Genomic DNA, 19,375 nt, shown 5'->3' on the forward strand with positions numbered 1-19,375 from the left:
CCTGCTTCAGTTTTGGTAGGTTATATAATTCTAGGACTTAATCCATTTTTTTCTAGTTTGTCCAATTTGCTGGCATATAATTTTTCACAATATTCTCCTATAATCCTTTATATTTTTGTGGTGCCAGTTGTTATTTTTCCTCTTTCATTTGTGATTTTGTTTGAGTCCTCTTTTTTTCTTTTGAGTCTCATTAAATGTTTATCAGTTTTGTTGTTCTTTTCAAAGAACCAGCTCCTACTTTCATAGATCTGTTCTTTTGGGGTTTTTTATAGTCTATTTCATTAATTTCTGCTCTAATCTTTATTATTTCCTTGCTTCTACTGGTTTGGGGATTTGTTTGTTCTTCTTTTTCTAGCTCCTTTAGGTATAAGATTAGGTTGTTCGTTCAAGATTTCTCTTGTTTCTTGAGGTAGGCCTGTATTGCCATAAACTTCCCTCTGGGAACTGCTTCTGCTGCATCCCAAACATTTGGACCATTGTGTTTTCATTTTCATTTGTCTCCACATATTTTTTTATTTCCTTTTTGATTTCTTGGTCAACCCATTCATTGTTAAGTAGCATGTTATTCAAGCTCCAGGTATCTGTGTTCTTTCCAGATTTTTTCTTGTAGTTCACTTCTAGTTTCATAGCATTTTGGTTGGAAAAGATACATGGTATGACTTTGATCTTTTTGAATTTGTTGAGGCTTGTTTTGTAGCCTAACATGTGATCTATTCTGGAGAATATTCATGTGCACTTGAAAAGAATGCATATTCTGCTGTTTTTGGATAGAATGTTCTAAATATATTTGTTAGATCCATCTCATCCAATGTCATTCAAAGCCACTGTTTCCTTGTTGATACTCTGTTTGGATGATATATCCATTGATGTAAGTGGAGAGTTAAAGTCCTTACTGTTACTGTACTACTATCAATTAAGAAACTGATTCTGGTTCAACTTCATTTGTCCAAAGAACCTGAGGAATTTTGTCTTACATATCTGCCTTGATACTACAAAAAATAGCTACACATGTATAAACTGAATACATATAATAAAGGCAAAATTTTTTTTTACCTTAATACTCTGAATACACTGCTCCACTATCTTCTAGCATCCACTGTTACAGTCAGGAAGACCAAGGTCAATTTGATTCTCTCTCCTTTTTAAATAGTACCTGCTTGGGGCACATGGGTGGGTCAGTCATTAAGCGTCTGCCTTTGGTTCAGGTCATGATCCCAGGGTCCTGGGATCGAGCCCTGCATCAGGCTCCTTGCTCCATGAGGAAGTCTGCTTCTCCCTCTCCCACTCCCCCTGCTTGTGTTCCCTCTCTCACTGTGTCTCTCTCTGTCAAATAAATAAAATCTTTTAAAAATAAATAAATAAAATAAATACTACCTGCTTTTTCAGCCTTGATTCTTGTAATATGATTTTTGTCCCTAGGATTCAGAAATTCTGCCAGGATATATCTAAGGGCAGGTCTTTTTCCTCCAATAGTTTTGGTTACCACTTTCTCTGCACTTTCAGTTGAAAGACTCAAATCTGTCTTCATCTTGGGGAAATGTTATTTTGCTTTTATTACTGTTTCCTCTATCTACTTATTCTCCCTTTCTAGAACATCTATGACTAGAATGTTAGATCCCTTGGATGTATCATACACACCTTTTTTCCTCTATTTCTCTCTGTGTTTTTTTCGTGCCTTCTGAAACACTATTTTAATCATATTTTTAATCACTGGTTTATTTTTCAAAAATGTCCACTCGTTGGAGCTAGTGCACACACTGCATTGGAACAAGCCCAGCTAATAGGATGATCACAGATGTGCGGCTCGCCATCTTCACCAACAAGCTGGGCATGTCACTCTTCCTGCTTGTCGTTCTCTATCACTATGTGGCTGTCAACAATCCCAAGAAGCAGGAATGAAAGTGGCACTTTCTCTGCCCCAGGGTTCAAGGACATAGTCTGAGGCAAGATGGAGGGTGTGAGGGGCCTTCACATTTCCCTTCATCACTCTACCCATCACAATATACAAAGCAACTATACCTGGATTTTTCCAAACAACTTTTATTTCCTCAAAGTCTTCCTTAACCCTATGGAACAAGAAGCTGTCACTGAATAGGGCCCAGTATTGGGGCTTTCTTTTCTACTCCCTCCCCCCAGTATAAAAATATAGATTAAAAGAAAAAAGTCCATTCATTGTCTGAGTTATTATTTTTATGAACTCTTTCTTTTCTCTAATATTTATCTTAAGTCCCTAAGTAACTTGAAAGTCCCATCTTCTTGCTGTAGCCTTTATTTTAAATGTGTAACTTCAGAGTAAACCAAATTCTCTATCATCTAACTCAAATTTTCAATACACAAAACACATCAATAATGCTAGGTTTTTATAAATATAAAATAGCTATTTTTTACTTCCTTTTTAATTCCTACAAAACAGTTGAAGGCATTTTACAATCCCAAGCAGAAATACCACAATTACATTAAGTGACTCAAGGGACAGAGTTAATTTTATATGAATAGATTAAATTTGCTTGATTGCTCTTTTTCAGTGAGGAATCTGTTAATGTCAAGTTCAAAACTGATGGCTTTGTTTACTTTTGGCAAATACATATGGGGAAAATTCTTCTTAGCTAGATCAATATACTCTAAATCAGCCACAAACACTAGTCCAAGTTCCCCACAACTAAAAGAAATAAAAGACACCTAATAAAAATCCAAGAATTAGTGTTTTGAAAATTGAAGAATACAAGAGATTCAATAATATGCTCTTCCTTTCCAGCTCCTTTCTGTTTGACTTTCCATAAAAATCTGTACTAATAAGACATCTACATTTTCACTCTAAGCATAAACTTTAGTTTTCCAGGACAACAACCAAACATTCTGAGTAGCGGCTCTCCACCTCTGTATTTTCCAGCTCCAGAAACTAGTCCTGTGTGGAACTAAACTGTTTTGTTTTGGTTTTTTATCCTGACCATTTGAAACCCAAGAAATCATCAGAATACAAATGGTCTTCTGTGTTAAAAAGAGTGAAAAGAAGTTGAGGAAAGTCTTAACATGTTCAGAGAATTCTTATCTAAAATACCTATTCAGAAGATTAATGCCTCTTCTGCCACATACCCCAATCTCCAATCCCCTCCAGTTCAACTTTTCCAAATAAGGTTTTCCTCCCTCACCCTGCTCCAACGTGATCACCATGATGAAATCAGGACATAAGTAAAAACATCCTAAGTATTACTATACCTACTATTCCATTTCACAAATCTAGTTACACTAATCAAGAAGGAGATACTAAAAATTTAAGGAATTTTTTTTAATCTTTGGAATTTAGAACATTGTATTATGAGGTCCTTGGAGTTATTTGGCCAAAAATAGTAAGTTGAAAGGGGTGGAACATTCTTTCTAAAGAGGTCGCAAGGAAGTAAATAATAGGAACAATGACAATACTAATAATGCACTATCTCGCATAATGAAAGATGTTACTAAAACAGGGTAAAAGGCATACAGTTAGGGTAATAACATTTCACTGCCAGTCCTAAATACTGAAAATCTTTTGCAAGACTATGCAACATAATTATGCAGCCTGTATCAAGGAATATAGTAGTGGTTTTCAAATTATGTTCTTCAGAACCTCTCAGGGATCTCATGTAAAACAGGTTCACATTCTGGGACTATTCTGCTTCATTCAGATTGCTATCTCCTTCATTCACTTATGCATAAAATAAATACTTAATAAACTGCTTATTCCATGCATGTACTGCGGTTAACTAGCACCTTCTAGGATCACACCTGTGAATAGAAGGGAAATAATCCCTACCCTCAGGAAGCCTAGTCTAGTCAAGAATACAAATACCAATCAAATAATCAGACAAGTAATTAATTAATGGCCATAGACAGAAACACTATAAAAGATAGGCATAGAGTGCTACAAATGCATATAACAGGGAGTTTTTGGTGAGTTCTATCCATCTTACGAGTTTTCTCATAGATTTTAGCTAAATAAAGGACACCTGCTCCCAAGCCACCAAAAAATGTAAGCTAACCTGGCACGTCCGGTGGCAATACCAAATCTAAACTCTCATGCCCTACTTTATCATGACACTGATTCAAAAAAAAAAACCTACAGATTCAATCATTAAAGTATTTTAAGTATCTTTAAGTACCAGACACTATCTTAGATGCTTTAGGACTACAAAGGAACATTCACTTACCTGCTCCTTGGGAGCCTGCTTCTCCCTCTGCCTCTCTCTCTCTCTCTCTCTCTGTCTCTCATGAATAAATAAATAAAATCTTAAAAAAAAAAAAATCTCAAAACATTTTACTGAATGTCTGATATGTTAAGCATTGGAGACCGTTTCCATGTAAGAATTAGTTTCCAGCATTTCTCAGAAAATTTATAATTTTTTGAATTCCAAATCCCCCCTAAAAAAAAAATCAGTCCAGAAATGAGGAAAATCAGAACTAAAATAAGTATTGTAATTCTGCTGTGAGAATTAAAGCTTAACAACAAGGAGACATTACTGGTTAAAAGAACATATAGATGTCAAGCTGGCAACAAGAGCAGTCAGTGCTGACACAACACAAGGAGCAGAAGGTTAAGGTTAACATTTCTGGGAACCATGGCAGGCAAACATAGAAGAGGGTCATAATTTAATTAGTCAATCTTGTTTGTAGCTATTGTCAGGTTATGTGTGTGTTCATGGCCCTATTTGCTGCTAAGAGTGAATCACTCTTGAAAATAAAATAAACATTAACATATTTATATAAGATACTTTATATAAATCCTATGAGTAGTATTTCAAGAAATAAAAAGTTTTACAAGCAAAGTAAGTCCTTACATTAGCAATTTGCCATGTGATTCTGTGTAGCCTATTAAGCTTTACTAGAAGTCTGAATGTTACATAATTTGAAAAATGCACTAACTGTTCACTGGTGTTTTCTAGTGTTTGAATATTCACTGGAGGTTGCACTACTAAACTTAATATTTCTCATATATGAAATTTTAGGTATTCATAATAATGAATATAGCCTATAAAGACTGCTTTAAGTATTTTAAGAACAACTTATGCTTTCAGGAATTCCCAAAAATTTCTAAGAATTATGACTTCTTATTTCTGAAACTCAAAGTTTAATATTTATTGGGAATTTCAAAACACTACTTGAACTTCCTTCCTCTTCAGAGTTCTGAGTTTAGAAGAGGAACACAAACACGGACATCAAAAAAAAAAAAAAGTGTTACAGGTGTTACGATAAAATTCTACAATGAAAACACAAAGGCAAAAAAACACAGGACAAATCAGCCTGTAAAAGTCTGGAGAAGGCTTCATAAAAAAAGGAGATCAGTGCTTGAGTTGTATCCTAAAGACAAAAAACAAAAAAATCCTATTTTCCAGGTAGAGTAGAGGGAGGTATAAGGTTGCTGACAGTAATACATACATAGGGAAGACTTTGTGCAAAGGCTGGGGTCATCAAAGTCTCTCAAGAATCTTAAGTAGTCTACTGATATGATCAAATATATATGTTAGAGCTCTTTAAAGAACACATGGAGAATGGTTTCAAAAGTGTGTGTGACGGGATTAGTAAAGCAATCAGACTACCACAGTCATCAGGCACATTCCACAAACAATACAATTCTACGTATTGTCAAAGACCCATTCATATCTGACCAGTGTAGAGAAAAATATGTAAGAGAAAGTGGAAATAGATGTATTAAGTTATAAATTGTAAAATAAGAATATTTTTAGAGAGAGAATGATGATATTGATCTCTTCATATTTTCACATAATCACTTAAAAAAGGAAGAAAAATCAGTATTTAAAAAAATCCTTGGGTGCCTGGGTGGCTCAGTCGTTGGGCGTCTGCCTTCGGCTCGGGTCATGATGCCAGGGTCCTGGGATCGAGTCCCGCATCGGGCTCCCTGTTCAGCAGAGGGCCTGCTTCTCCCTCTCCCACTCCCCCTGCTTGTGTTCCTGCTCTCGCTCTGTCAAATAAATAAATAAAATCTTTAAAAATAAATAAATAAATAAAAATAAAAAAATCCTTAGTATAGTAAATCAAATCGTTAAGAGCAATTTCTTTAAAAAGAGGTGTCTAGTTACTCTGTCACTACCCTCCTAAGGAATCTAAGGACACCTTATTTGTTTTCTAAGTCTTCTTACCCTCCTGATTCAGATTAACCTATAATTAAAAATACAGAATCAATAGAATTATTTTTAGTTGTGTATAAGTACCTAATTGTTTTCATTGCTATTTTTCTTTCAGATTATATTTAGGAAAAGCAATTTATTAGATGAACATCTACGAATCATAATCAGGCTAAAAGCTCTTATGTCTCCCTCCCCATCATCTCATTCTGTTGACAGTGTTATGCAGATTTTGTAAACAATTAAATCTGTTCACATGCAAACAATTTTGGTTTAATCATGAACAATAAAAGAGCTCACACACTTCTTTTATATTCTTCATGCTCTACCCATGATCCTTTTAAAAGCATACTAATATATCCTATTACGTATTCCAAAGCTGTTATACATAAGTGAATGTTCTCTTTCAAAATTCTTTTGACATGTCACTGGAACAGCTCCAGAAAAAAAAAAATAAGCACTTTTGGGGAATTTAACTGAATCCTTTTTAGTAGCCAAATAAGAAGATGGTGGAGGAGGGAAGCCAAAGATTAAAATAAATGCATTATTCATTTTTAACATAGGTTTTCTCTTATTCTTCATTGTAACAGCTCTAGAAGTAATTTTACTGTTAACACTGAATTTTTGGAGTGGTGTTGTATAAATCATTTTTCCAAAGAAAGAAGCTAAAAAGATTTTCTGCTCACCATCAGTGCACAAAATTGAACAAGCAACAATCTTCACACACAATATGCTTCCAATGAGCATGCTCTTACGCATCAAAAAAGGAAAGAAAGCATTTCAGGATTGTATTTGTAAAAGGATATTAAGAAAAAAAAAGCACAGAGTAAGTTTCAGAGTGGAAAAACATGAAAGGCTCTCCTCCATAGTCAAAATCAGCACTAGACTGTTTTTCTAAGGTACATTTAAAGCAGAACATCTGTGTTATTTATATAATATTGACTAAGAAAAAGCACAAAGGTAGACCTAAGACAGCTAAAAAACCCAGTTTATATGCTATAAAATATTTTTATTTTTATCTAACAGTCATCTGAACAAGGGTGCTATTATTCTGTCATGGCAAATATGTCCTAAAAATTGTCTCATATTTTCTATAATGCTAAGTAGTCTAGCTTGTTCATATGTCTTGCTTAATGCAGCTAAATACTATGAATGCTATTCAGTTATCAAAGATATAAAGTTTAAGGATATTCAAGTTTAGGGATATGCTAGGATCTTTAATACAGAATAACAAATTGATCTCATGCACCACTTTCACCTTCCCACTCAACATCCAAGTGCTACAGTCCCTTCTATTTTTCTCTTATACCATGCCACCAAACATTTTTACTGCAGCAGTGTGGAGAAACAGAATCCCGTAGGGGAGAAAGGGAGTGAAAAAGAGAAAATGTAAAGGTGGAGAAGACGACATGAGAAAGAAAAACTGGATTTATCTCCCTTAGCAGATGTCTCCAGAGAGTTCACCCAGTATTCCTAGACCAGATGGAAAGAACAGCATGGTACAGAATTCTCTATCCCTATACCCAGATGTCACAAGGAATGGAGAGGCAAACCTTGTTAGGAAATAACACTTTCATGTGGGCTGTGCCATTCATTTACTCATTCATATATAGACTAACCTCTAAATAGTGATTTTTTTTTCTTTTTGCTGCTTTTCTATGTGGGTGCCTCTCAAATTTCTTTTTTTTTTTTTTTAAGATTTTATTTATTTATTTGACAGAGAGAGACACAGCAAGAGAGGGAACACAAGCAGGGGGAGTGGGAGAGGGAGACGCAGGCTTCCCTCGGAGCAGGAAGTCCGACACACGGCTTGATCCCAGGACCCTGAGATCATGACCTGAGCCGAAGGCAGACGCCTAATGACTGAGCCACCAAGGCGCCCCTCAAATTTATCAATCCTTGACCTCTCTCCAAAGCTCAATCATGTATTTCCAGGCTGTGCCAATGATCTTCTTAGAACCTCTATCTCAACATCCCCAAAACCCAAACTCATTTTTCCTGATGCTGACGAAAAAAACAGTTCTATCCCTTAATTTTTTCTATTTGGAAAAAAATCTCCAGGGGTTTCCCAATGACTGTTGAAAATATTTACAATCCTTTGACCTAATAACCAAGGATTTCATGATCCCACCTCAATCTAACTTTCAAAATGACATCACACTCTCCTTCACATACTCCTTGTTCAAACCACTGGACTATATATTATTAAGTGGAACATACCTGAGCATTTGTATCTTCTGCCTTTGTTCACATTAACTAATCTTCCCTCCTAGCTTACTCTGTGATAGATACTAAGTTAAACAGCAGCATACAAGATGAATAACAGATCTTAACAGATCTGAGTAACAGAACAGATTCTAAAATTCTTAAAGAAAGAAGGAGCATGGACTTTGGAGTTGGATAGTACTGGGGTATGAATTTCAATTTTGCAATTACTGGCCGTGTGACTTTGGGCAAGTTCTTAAGCTGTGGACAGCTCCCTTCCCCTATTGTCCTCTGCACTACTCCTTATATTCCACATATGAGTGAAACCATATAATCTCATTTCCTGTGAAATGAGAATAACATCATCTACCTTGGAGAGTTGCCAGGTGATTTAGATGACATCTTTTAAAAGCCCGAGACAGTGTCTTGCATATAGCAAAGTCTCCATCCTTAGATATCATCATTACTTCCCAAAACAGAATGCACTCAAGGCACTAATGAGTTAGCTCTAACGTGCCTAGATCCTGACCTACTACAGAGTGCAACTATAGCTTTCCTCTTCCCTTCTAAATTTGGAATTTGTAGAGATAACTAAGGCTGAACCCACAGTTTATGCCTCTTTACCCTTTGCCTAGTGATCTTTCCACTCTCCCACACCATCACACTGCATCCCCAGACAATTTCAGGCAAGCAACATCAGTGTTAATGAGCAATTAGTGTAAGAAACTAACAGAACCATATAGTTATGTGAGTGTCTTATACAGGCAAATAATTTGGTTTCCTTTTCAAACCTATATTCTTTAAGTAAGATTCAAAGCTACTTCATGGTGTAGGCGCACTGCCCAACTGTAATAATTTTCTACTCCAAGATACTGCCTACTTGAGGGGGGAAAGGGACAATTTAGACTTTGTCACATTACAGAAAACTGAGCTAACTAGTACCCATGTTTCTATTCTACCCCAGTGATATTTTAGCATCCTTTATAGATTGGCCTCCTGGACTCCTAACTGCCCTTTATTCGAGTCTGTATATGGAAAATGATCTCAGGGGTAAAACTGGGTTATTTATACAGTGTTTGAAGAAGTCCGCCAGTCTTGGTCTTAGTTCCAGAAGCAGTCAATGCCAAGACATCCTAGACAGTGTAGAAAAGAGTAGTTGGGAAATCCTGGCAGCTGTGAATGCTTAGCAGCCAAGTAAGAGCTGCAAGTCACAATTTTTGGAAATTTTTTTACATGTAACTATACCTATGAAGGAAAGTAAGAAGCAGAGGAAAAGGAGCTTGACATAAAGCAAACTTACGAAGTCATCTACTTAACAGAAGCTGGAAAAGTAGGCAGACAGAACCTAGCTTAGAAGTCATGCAAAAAAGAAGGTCTGGGGTTTTTGTGGAGTTTTTTGGTCTCTATTCCATCTAAATTAGGAGTTCTTTTACTTAGACCTATGCCTCAACTTGGACTACACAGTAAATATTTGTGGGGAGCTGGTTGCCTATAATTCATTTCTTCCTTCTTTTGGTAACAACACTCCATTCATTTCAGAGAACTCCCTCTTCTTTATTGTATTCATTCTTGTTGGGACCATAAATCAATGTGCCCTGCCTCCCTCTTAAACAGAGATGACTAATAATCCAAGCTCTGCCAAGGAGATGGTCTCCAAAATTTAGATCTAAAGTGGAGTGGCTTAAGGATGGAAAGATCATGTCACAGAACTGGAGCTCTGACGAGAAAACCCTGCTGTTTATTTTTTTTTATTTAAATTCAATTAGCCAAGGTATAGTACATCATTAGTTTTTGATGTAATGTTCAATGATTCATTAGTTGAGTATAACACCCCGTGCTCATCACATCACGTGCCCTCTTTAATGCCCATCACCCAGTTACCCCGTCCCCCCACCCACCTCCATTTTTGCAACCCTCGGTTTGTTTCCCAGAGTCAAGAGTCTCATATGGTTTGTCTCCCTCTCTGACTTCTTCCCATTCAGTTTTCCCTCCCTTCCCCTATTGTCCTCTGCACTACTCCTTATATTCCACATATGAGTGAAACCATATAATTGTGTTTCTCTGCTTGGCTTATTTCACTTAGCATAATACCCTCTAGTTCCATCCATGTGGATGTAAATGGTAGATATTCATCCCTTCTGATAGTTGAATAATATTCCATTGTATATATGAACCACATCTTCTTTATCCATTCATCCGTTGAAGGACATCTCAGCTCCTTTCATGGTTTGGCTAGTTTGGACATTGCTACTATGAACATTGGGGTGCATGTGCCCCTTCTTTTCACTATGTATCTTTGGGGTAAATACCCAGTAGTGCAATCACTGGGTCATACGGTAGCTCTATTTTTAACGTCCTGAGGAATCTCCATACTGTTTTCCTGCTGTTTAGACACCTAATGCTGCCCTGAGCCTCATCTTGAGCCCTTTCTTTAATTCTGTGAACCACCTAGTAACTTCCCAACAGATTCCTTTTCTGCTTCCTTAGGAAGAGTTGGTTTCTACTGCTGACAACCTAAGAATCCCTGATGTGGAGCTGAAACCACCTTTGTGCCTAGTCTTCCCAACTGAAAAATACAAATACTTTAAATGAAACTACCCTTTACTAGGATAGTTTTTACGGCCCTATTAAAGAAGTACCAAGCATATGTTTATCAAACATATAGAACTTAAAGGAGCATTTTTTCTTTTTTGCTTACCTACTTTTCCTCACCTTTATCAGAATTAACTTTGTTCTCTGCCACATTTCCCCATTACTCCATTTGCTTCATATTTGAGCCAAGATTTACTGTATTAAGATTAGCTACATTGATTTGTTTGCTTATTTGCCATCCCACGCAGGAAAGTAATTTATGTGGCTCACATCCTGGCTTACATGTCGATTTTTTTCTTAGCATTTTCCCACCATTGCCCCTTATTCCAATGCTTTTTCCTAAAAATGTAGTATTGTGTTAAGAGTATATTGTTAAAAAAAAGGAATAATTTGTCAAAAAATTAATTGTCAAAGGTATGATTCTAGTAATTGCTCTCCCAGGTCTCTTCTACGAAATAAATTACCACAAGATGATGTGAATTTGTACGTTAGCCTATATAATTAACAGAAGTTTAGAAATCTGAAAAATATAGCAATCACTTTATCTAAGCCTATCATTTTACAGATAAGGGAATTATGGTCTTCTTAGGCCATGCTTCCTGATTTCCAGCATCACCACTGATTTATTTTTGTTTTTAAATTTCTTCTTTCGTTCAAAGGTGGTCCAAGGAAGAAAATAATAAGACATATGTTCCATAATCCCTCTTCAACAAGAGAGGAAAAAAAAAGAACCTGACATCCCCACTTAAGTCAGTGGCACCACTAATCTCTCAGTAATTTAAAAGCCAAACCTTACAGTTCTCTTCAACTTACCCTTTCCTTAAATCTTCTACTTACCAAGATCACTGTAAAAATCAAATAAAAGCAATGTATGAGCTATAGCATGTTATATGAGTCGGGTGCCTGGGTGGCTCAGTCGGTTAAGCGACTGCCTTCAGCTCAGGTCATGATCCCAGCATCCTGGGATCAAGACCCACATCGGGCTACCTGCTCGGCAGGAAGCCTGCTTCTCCCTTTCCCACTCCCCCTGCTTGTGCTCCCTCTCTCGCTGTCTCTTTCTCTGTCAATTAAATAAATAAAATCTTTTAAAAAAATGCTATATACGTCAAAAGGTCAGTGTTGCTATTGTTTGTCCTTTCTCTTCCCATGCCACCAACCTAGTCAAAGCCATCATCACCTTACATCAGAATTAGAACAAAAACCAACATATCTCCATTTCTTCCCCATTCTAACCCATCTTAGAGACAACTTTTGATATGAATCTCTTAATTCCACCAAATTCTTAAGAAAGAAATAATGCCCATGGTACACTTAACTCTTTTACAGAACAGAAAAATAGGAAACACTTCCAAATGTGTTTTTGAATGCCAGGATGACAATACCAAAACTGTATAAGGATATCTCAAGAAAGCAAAATCAAAGGCAAATTCTATGAATGCAAACTCCTAAATGAAGTATCAGGAAATCAAATCCTACAACAGATCAAAGGATGATCAAGTTCAGTCTATTCTAGTAATATAATGCAATTTACTACTGGAACAGCTTGAGAAAGAAAAATTATATAAAATAAAAATAAAATAAAAATTATATCATCTCAATAGAAGCAGGAAAAGCTTTCTATAAAATTCAACACCAATTCATGATTTAAAAAAAAAGAAACTAGCAAACTAGTAATAAAATGGAACTGTCTCAGACTGTTTATAGAGTTTCTATTTTAAAAACTTATGGCATTTAGAAGTCAGGAGAGTGATAATCCTTTGGGAGTAGTAAATGCAAATGAGTAAGAGAAGAGCTTCAGGAGAGCTGATTTGTTGATCTGAGTGCTTATGACGCAAATGTGTTCAGTTTACGAGAACTGTGCTATACAAATATTATGTGCATACCTCCTGTATGCATTATACTGCGAAAATAAATAAAAATAAAAATCTACAGCAATCATACTTAATGAAACAATGAAAACTTTCTTCTTGAGACCTGGAAACCAAATAAAGATGCCACTAACACCACTGCTCTTCAACACTTTACTGGAAGTCATAGCCAGTGCAGTAGGCAAGAAAAGGAAATAAAAGACAGAAGCAATCAAAAGGAAGAAATAAAATTAGTAGAAAATCCAAAGGAACATAAAGATAAATTATTAGACTTAATAAGGAAATATAGCAAAATCATTGGATTTGAGGTCAAAATAAAAAAGCAACTAGTTTCATACATCAGTAGCAGCAGCAAAAAAAAAAAATGTATATATATATATATAGACACAGAAGTTTTTAAATGGTACCAATAATATCAAATATATAAAATACTTAGTAATAAAATTAATGAAAGATGAGTAAGATCTCTACAGAGAACACTAGAAAATATTTTAAATATTTATGTATATGTATATTGTCATCACATGTACATCTTAAAAAAAATCACGTGTACAGCCTAAATATACGCTATTTTTATTTGTCATTCATATCTCAATAAAGCTAGAAAAGAATTTGTAAGGAGACCTAAATAAATGGAGAAATATACCATCCTCATGGAGTAAATACTGATAATACTGTTCTATAGAGTCAATGAAATTTCAATAAAAATCTCAGTAGTTTTGTAGAAACTGACAAGCTAATTCTAAAATTAACATAGGAAAAAAATCAAAAGAATCCTGAAGGGAAGACGCACGCCATCAGACATCAAGATAACAGGAATAAAATAGCATGATTCTTTCTGTCAAATAAATAAAATCTTTTTAAAAGGGGGGGTGTGGTGCCTGGGTGGCTCAGTTGGTTAAGCGTCTGCCTTCAGCTCAGGTCATGACCCCAGGGTCCTGGAATCGAGCCCCAGGTGCTCAGACACCTTCTCCCTCTCCCTCTGCTAGCTGCTCCCCCTGCTTGTGCTCTCTCTCCGTCAAATAAATAAAATCTTTAAAAATAATAAAATAGGGGGGCAGAGCAAGATGGCGGAGGAGTAGGAGACCTAGATTTCGTCTGGTCTCAGGAATTCAGCTGAATAGGGAACAAACCATTCTGAACACCTACGAACTCAACAGGAGATCGAAGAGGAGAGTAGCAACAACTCTCTGAACAGAAAAGCGACCACTTTCTGGAAGGTAGGACGTGTGGAGAAGTGAATCTGAGGCGATATTCATAGATGGCGGGGGAGGGGGCCTCCGTCGGCCGCTTCTGGGAAGTGCTACAGCCGCGGAGCACAAAATCGGAACTTTTAGAAGCTGGCTCCATGGAGGGACGTCGCTCCAGTGGCTAAGCGGGAGGTGGAACCCTCGTGGGACAGTGTGGTCTCAGGACCCTCGGAAAGACCGGGGGTGCCTGAGTGCAGCAGAGCTCCCAGGTATGGGAGCGGGGAAGCCGGCTGAAGAGACGGAGCCGAGGCACGGGGCTCTCAGCTCGGGGTTGCCATAAACTGTGATCTGCGGCCCAGTCGGGCCACTGCTCCTCCAGCAGGGACCTAACAAGCGGCAGAGCCGGGGAGACTCCCCTTCCTCCCCCGGGAGGAGCGGCGCAGGAGCACACCGCAGGGATCTGCTGGGTTTGGAGACTCCACACGGGGTCGGGTGCCAGGGATAGAAACGATCCATCACAGGCCGGGTGAGCACGGAGTGCGGCCAGAGACCGGGGACATGGGAGTGACTGACTACTTTTCTCTGGGGGCACACTGAGGAGCGGAGCCCCGAGTTCTTGCCTCCTGTGGGGCGGAGATTGGGAGGTCACCATTTTCACTGTCCTCCTCCAAAGCTGTCCGGAAAGCTTGCAGGGAACAAAAGCTCCTGAGAGCAAACCCGAGCAGCTTGCTTAGCTGGGACTGACAAGGGCGGGGCAATTCCGCCTCTGGCAAAGACATTTGGGAACCACGGCAACAGGCCCCTCCCCCAGAAGATCAGCACAAACAGCGAGCAAGCCAAGACCAAGTTTACCGATCAAGGAGAACGGGAGAACTCCAGCGCTAGGGGAATACTGCACATAGAATTCATGACTTTTTTAAACATGATTCATTACTTTTTCAAAGTTAATTTTTTTTACTGTTTTTTTTTAATTTCTCTTTTTCCCTTTTTCAACCAACATCTTATCAATCCCTTTTTTTTAAAAAATACATTATTTTTCATTTTTAGAGTCATATTTTATCTCTTCATAGTAGTTACCCTTATTTTTGGCATCTTTAAAATTTTGAGATACAGTTTCTTCTAACAGATCAAAATATACCCTAAATCACTAGTGTATGGCTTTGTTCTAGTCTCCTGCCTGATCACATTCTCTCCTTTTTTTTTAAAGCTTCTTTCTTTTTTCAAACTTATCATATCAATTCCTTTTATAAAATCTTTTATAATTTTCATCTTTACATCCATCTTCCATCCCTTCATTGTATCAACCCTTATTTTGTATATATAAGTCTTTCTTCCTTTAAAATTTTAGGAGGCAATTTTTTCTAACACACCAAAATACGCCCAAAATCTAGTCTGTGGCACTGATCTATGCACTAGCCTGATCACATTTGATCATATTCGGTTTTTTTTGTATTGTTCTGTTTTTGTTTTTAATCTTTTTCTTTTTGATTTTTTTTCTTTCTTTCTTTTCTCTTTATTTTTTCTTTCTTTCCCTTTCTTGTCCCCTGGTTTCAGGTCTTTTCTGATTTGTATAGAGTATATTTGCAGGGGATGTTCTTATTGTTGGCATTTTGTTCTCTCATTCATCTATTCTCCTCTGGACAAAATGACAAGACGAAAAAAATCACCTCAGCAAAAAGAACAAGAGGTAGTACCGTCAGCCAGGGACCTACTCAATACGGACATTAGTACGATGTCGGACCTAGAGTTCAGAATCATGACTTTAAAGATACTAGCTGGGCTTGAAAAAAGCGTGGAAGTTATTAGAGAAACCCTTTCTGGAGAAATAAAAGAACTAAAATCTAACCAAGTCGAAATCAAAAAGGCTATTGATGAGGTGCAATCAAAAATGGGGGCACTAAATGCTAGGATAAATGAGGCAGAAGAGAGAATTAGCGATACAGAACACCAAATGATGGAAAATAAAGAAGCTGAGAAAAAGAGAGATAAACAACTACTGGATCACGAGGGCAGAATTCGAGAGAGAAGCGATACGATAAGATGAAACAACATTAGAATCATTGGGATCCCAGAAGAAGAAGAAAGAGAGAGAGGGGCAGAAGGTATATTGGAGCAAATAATAGCAGAGAACTTCCCTAATGTGGGGAAGGAAACAGGCATCAAAATCCAGGAGGCACAGAGAACCCCTCTCAAAATCAATAAAAATAGGTCAACACCCCGACATCTAATAGTAAAACTTACGAGTCTCAGAGACAAAGAGAAAATCCTGAAAGCAGCTCGGGAGAAGAGATATGTAACCTACAATGGTAGAAACATTAGATTGGCAACAGACCTATCCACAGAGACCTGGCAGGCCAAAAAGGACTGGAAGGATATCTTCAGAGCACTAAACAAGAAAATATGCAGCCAAGAATACTATATCCAGCTAGGCTCTCACTGAAAATAGAAGGAGCGATAAAAAGCTTCCAGGACAAACAAAAACTAAAGGAATTTGCAAACACGAAACCAGCCCTCCAGGAAATATTGAAAGGGGTCCTCTAAGCAAAGAGAGAGACTAAAAGCAGCACAGATCAGAAAGGAACACAGACAATATACAGTAACAATCACCTTACAGGCAATACAATGGCACTAAATTCATACCTTTCAATAGTTACCCTGAATGTAAATGGGCTAAATGCCCGAATCAAAAGACACAGGCTATCAGACTGGATTAAAAAACAAGACCCATCAATATGCTGTCTGCAAGAGACTCATTTTATTCCCAAAGACACCCCCAGATTGAAAGTGAGGGGGTGGAAAACCATTTACCATGCTAATGGACACCAAAAGAAAGCTGGGGTGGCAATCCTTATATCAGACAAATTAGATTTTAAACCAAAGATTGTAATAAGAGATGAGGAAGGACACTATATCCTACTTAAAGGGTCTATCCAACAAGAAGATCTAACAACTGTAAATATCTATGCCCCGAACATGGGAGCAGCCAATTATATAAGGCAATTAATAACAAAAGCGAAGAAACACATTGACAGCAATACAATAATAGTGGGGGACTTTAACACCCCCCTGACTGAATTGGACAGATCATCTAAGCAAAAGATCAACAAGGAAATAAAGACTTTAAATGACACACTGGACCAAATGGACTTCACAGACATATTCAGAACATTCCATCCCAAAGCAATGGAATACACATTCTTCTCTAGTGCCCATGGAATATTCTCCAGAATAGATCACATCGTAGGTCACAAATCAGGTCTCAACCGGTACCAAAGGACTGGGATCATTCCCTGCATATTTTCAGACCACAATGCTTTGAAACTAGAACTCAATCACAAGAGGAAAGTCGGAAAGAACTCAAATGCATGGAGGCTAAAGAGCATCCTACTAAGGAATGAATGGGTCAACCAGGAAATTAAAGAAGAATTAAAAAAATTCATGGAAACCAATGAAAATGAAAACACAACTGTTCAAAATCTTTGGGATACAGCAAAGGCAGTCCCGAGAGGAAAGTATATAGCAATACAAGCCTTTCTCAAGAAACAAGAAAGGTCTCAAATATACAACCTAACCCTACACCTAAAGGAGCTGGAGAAAGAACAGCCAAAAAAGCCTAAACCCAGCAGGAGAAGAGAAATAATAAAGATCAGAGCAGAAATCAAGGAAATAGAAACCAAAAGAACAGTAGAACAGATCAACGAAACTAGGAGCTGGTTCTTTGAAAGAATTAACAAGATTGATAAACCCCTGGCCAGACTGATCCAAAAGAAAAGAGAAAGGACCCAAATCAACAAAATCATGAATGAAAGAGGAGAGATCACAACCAACACCAAAGAAATACAAACAATTATAAGAACATATTATGAACAACTCTATGCCAGCAAATTAGATAACCTGGAAGAAATGGGTGCATTCCTAGAGATGTATCAACTACCAAAATTGAACCAGGAAGAAATAGAAAACCTGAACAGACCTATAACCACTAAGGAAATTGAAGCAGTCATCAAAAATCTCCCAAAAAACAAAAGCCCGGGGCCAGATGGCTTCCCAGGGGAATTCTATCAGACATTTAAAGAAGAATTAATACCTATTCTCCTGAAACTGTTCCAAAAAATAGAAATGGAAGGAAAACTTCCAAACTCATTTTATGAGGCCACCATTACCTTGATTCCAAAACCAGACAAAGACCCCATCAAAACGGAGAACTACAGACCAAGATCCTTGATGAACATGGATGCAAAAATTCTCACCAAAATACTAGCCAATAGGATCCAACAGTACATTAAAAGGATTATTCACCATGACCAAGTGGGATTTATCCCTGGGCTGCAAGGCTGGTTCAACATCCGCAAATCAATCAACGTGATACAATACATTAACAAAAGAAAGAACAAGAATCATATGATCCTCTCAATAGATGCAGAAAAAGCATTTGACAAAGTACAGCATCCTTTCTTGATCAAAACTCTTCAGAGTATAGGGACAGAGGGTACATACCTCAGTATCATAAAAGCCACCTATGAAAAACCTACAGCGAATATCATTCTCAACGGGGAAAAGCTGAGAGCTTTTCCCCTAAGGTCAGGAACGCGGCAGGGATGTCCGCTCTCACCACTGCTATTCAACATAGTATTAGAAGTCCTAGCCACAGCAATCAGACAACAAAAAGAAATCAAAGGCATCCAAATCGGCAAAGAGGAAGTCAAACTCTCACTCTTTGCAGATGATATGATACTGTATGTGGAAAACCCAAAGGACTCCACCCGAAAACTGCTAGAACTCACACAGGAATTCAGTAAAGTAGCAGGATATAAAATCAATGCACAGAAATCAGTGGCATTCCTATACACCAACAACAAGACAGAAGAGAGACAAATCAAGGAGTCGATCCCATTTACAATTGCACCCAAAACCATAAGATACCTAGGAATAAATTTAACCAAAGAGGCAAGGGATCTGTACTCAGAAAACTATAAAATACTCAGGAAAGAAATTGAAGAAGACACAAGGAAATGGAAAAACGTTCCATGCTCATGGATTGGAAGAACAAACATTGTGAAGATGTCAATGCTACCTAGAGCAATCTACACATTCAATGCAATCCCCATCAAAATACTATCCACTTTTTTCAAAGAAATGGAACAAATAATCCTAAAATTTGTATGGAACCAGAAGAGACCCCGAATAGCCAGAGGAATATTGAAAAAGAAAAGCAAAGCTGGCGGCATCACAATTCCAGACTTCCAGCTCTATTACAAAGCTGTCATCATCAAGACAGTATGGTACTGGCACAAAAACAGACACATAGATCAATGGAACAGAATCGAGAGCCCGGAAATGGACCCTCAACTCTATGGTCAACTCATCTTTGACAAAGCAGGAAAGAATGTCCAATGGAAAAAAG

General features: G+C 37.5%; 2 protein-coding genes across 7 annotated transcripts in view; one reads left to right on the forward strand and one right to left on the reverse strand.

Annotated features, from left to right (window-relative positions):
* ANKS1B (ankyrin repeat and sterile alpha motif domain containing 1B) overlaps positions 1–19,375 on the reverse strand; it is a 1,102,644-nt gene that overhangs the window by 977,937 nt on the left and 105,332 nt on the right. The window lies entirely within an intron of this gene.
* Positions 1,786–1,921, forward strand: LOC114223001 (dolichyl-diphosphooligosaccharide--protein glycosyltransferase subunit 4-like). Its single transcript, XM_028121709.2, has one exon. It carries the CDS (start codon positions 1,786–1,788, stop codon positions 1,897–1,899), a length of 114 nt encoding a protein of 37 aa, XP_027977510.1. The 3' UTR covers positions 1,900–1,921.

The sequence above is a fragment of the Eumetopias jubatus genome, unplaced genomic scaffold, assembly GCF_037043125.1.
Source record: "Eumetopias jubatus isolate StellerSeaLion01/CBP00866 unplaced genomic scaffold, mEumJub1_p1.0 scaffold_8, whole genome shotgun sequence".
Lineage (NCBI taxonomy): Eukaryota > Metazoa > Chordata > Mammalia > Carnivora > Otariidae > Eumetopias > Eumetopias jubatus.

What these genes read in the sequence shown, in the direction of transcription:
- LOC114223001 (XM_028121709.2), top strand. Translation starts at nt 1,786, where the DNA reads ATGATCACAGATGTGCGGCTCGCCATCTTCACCAACAAGCTGGGCATG.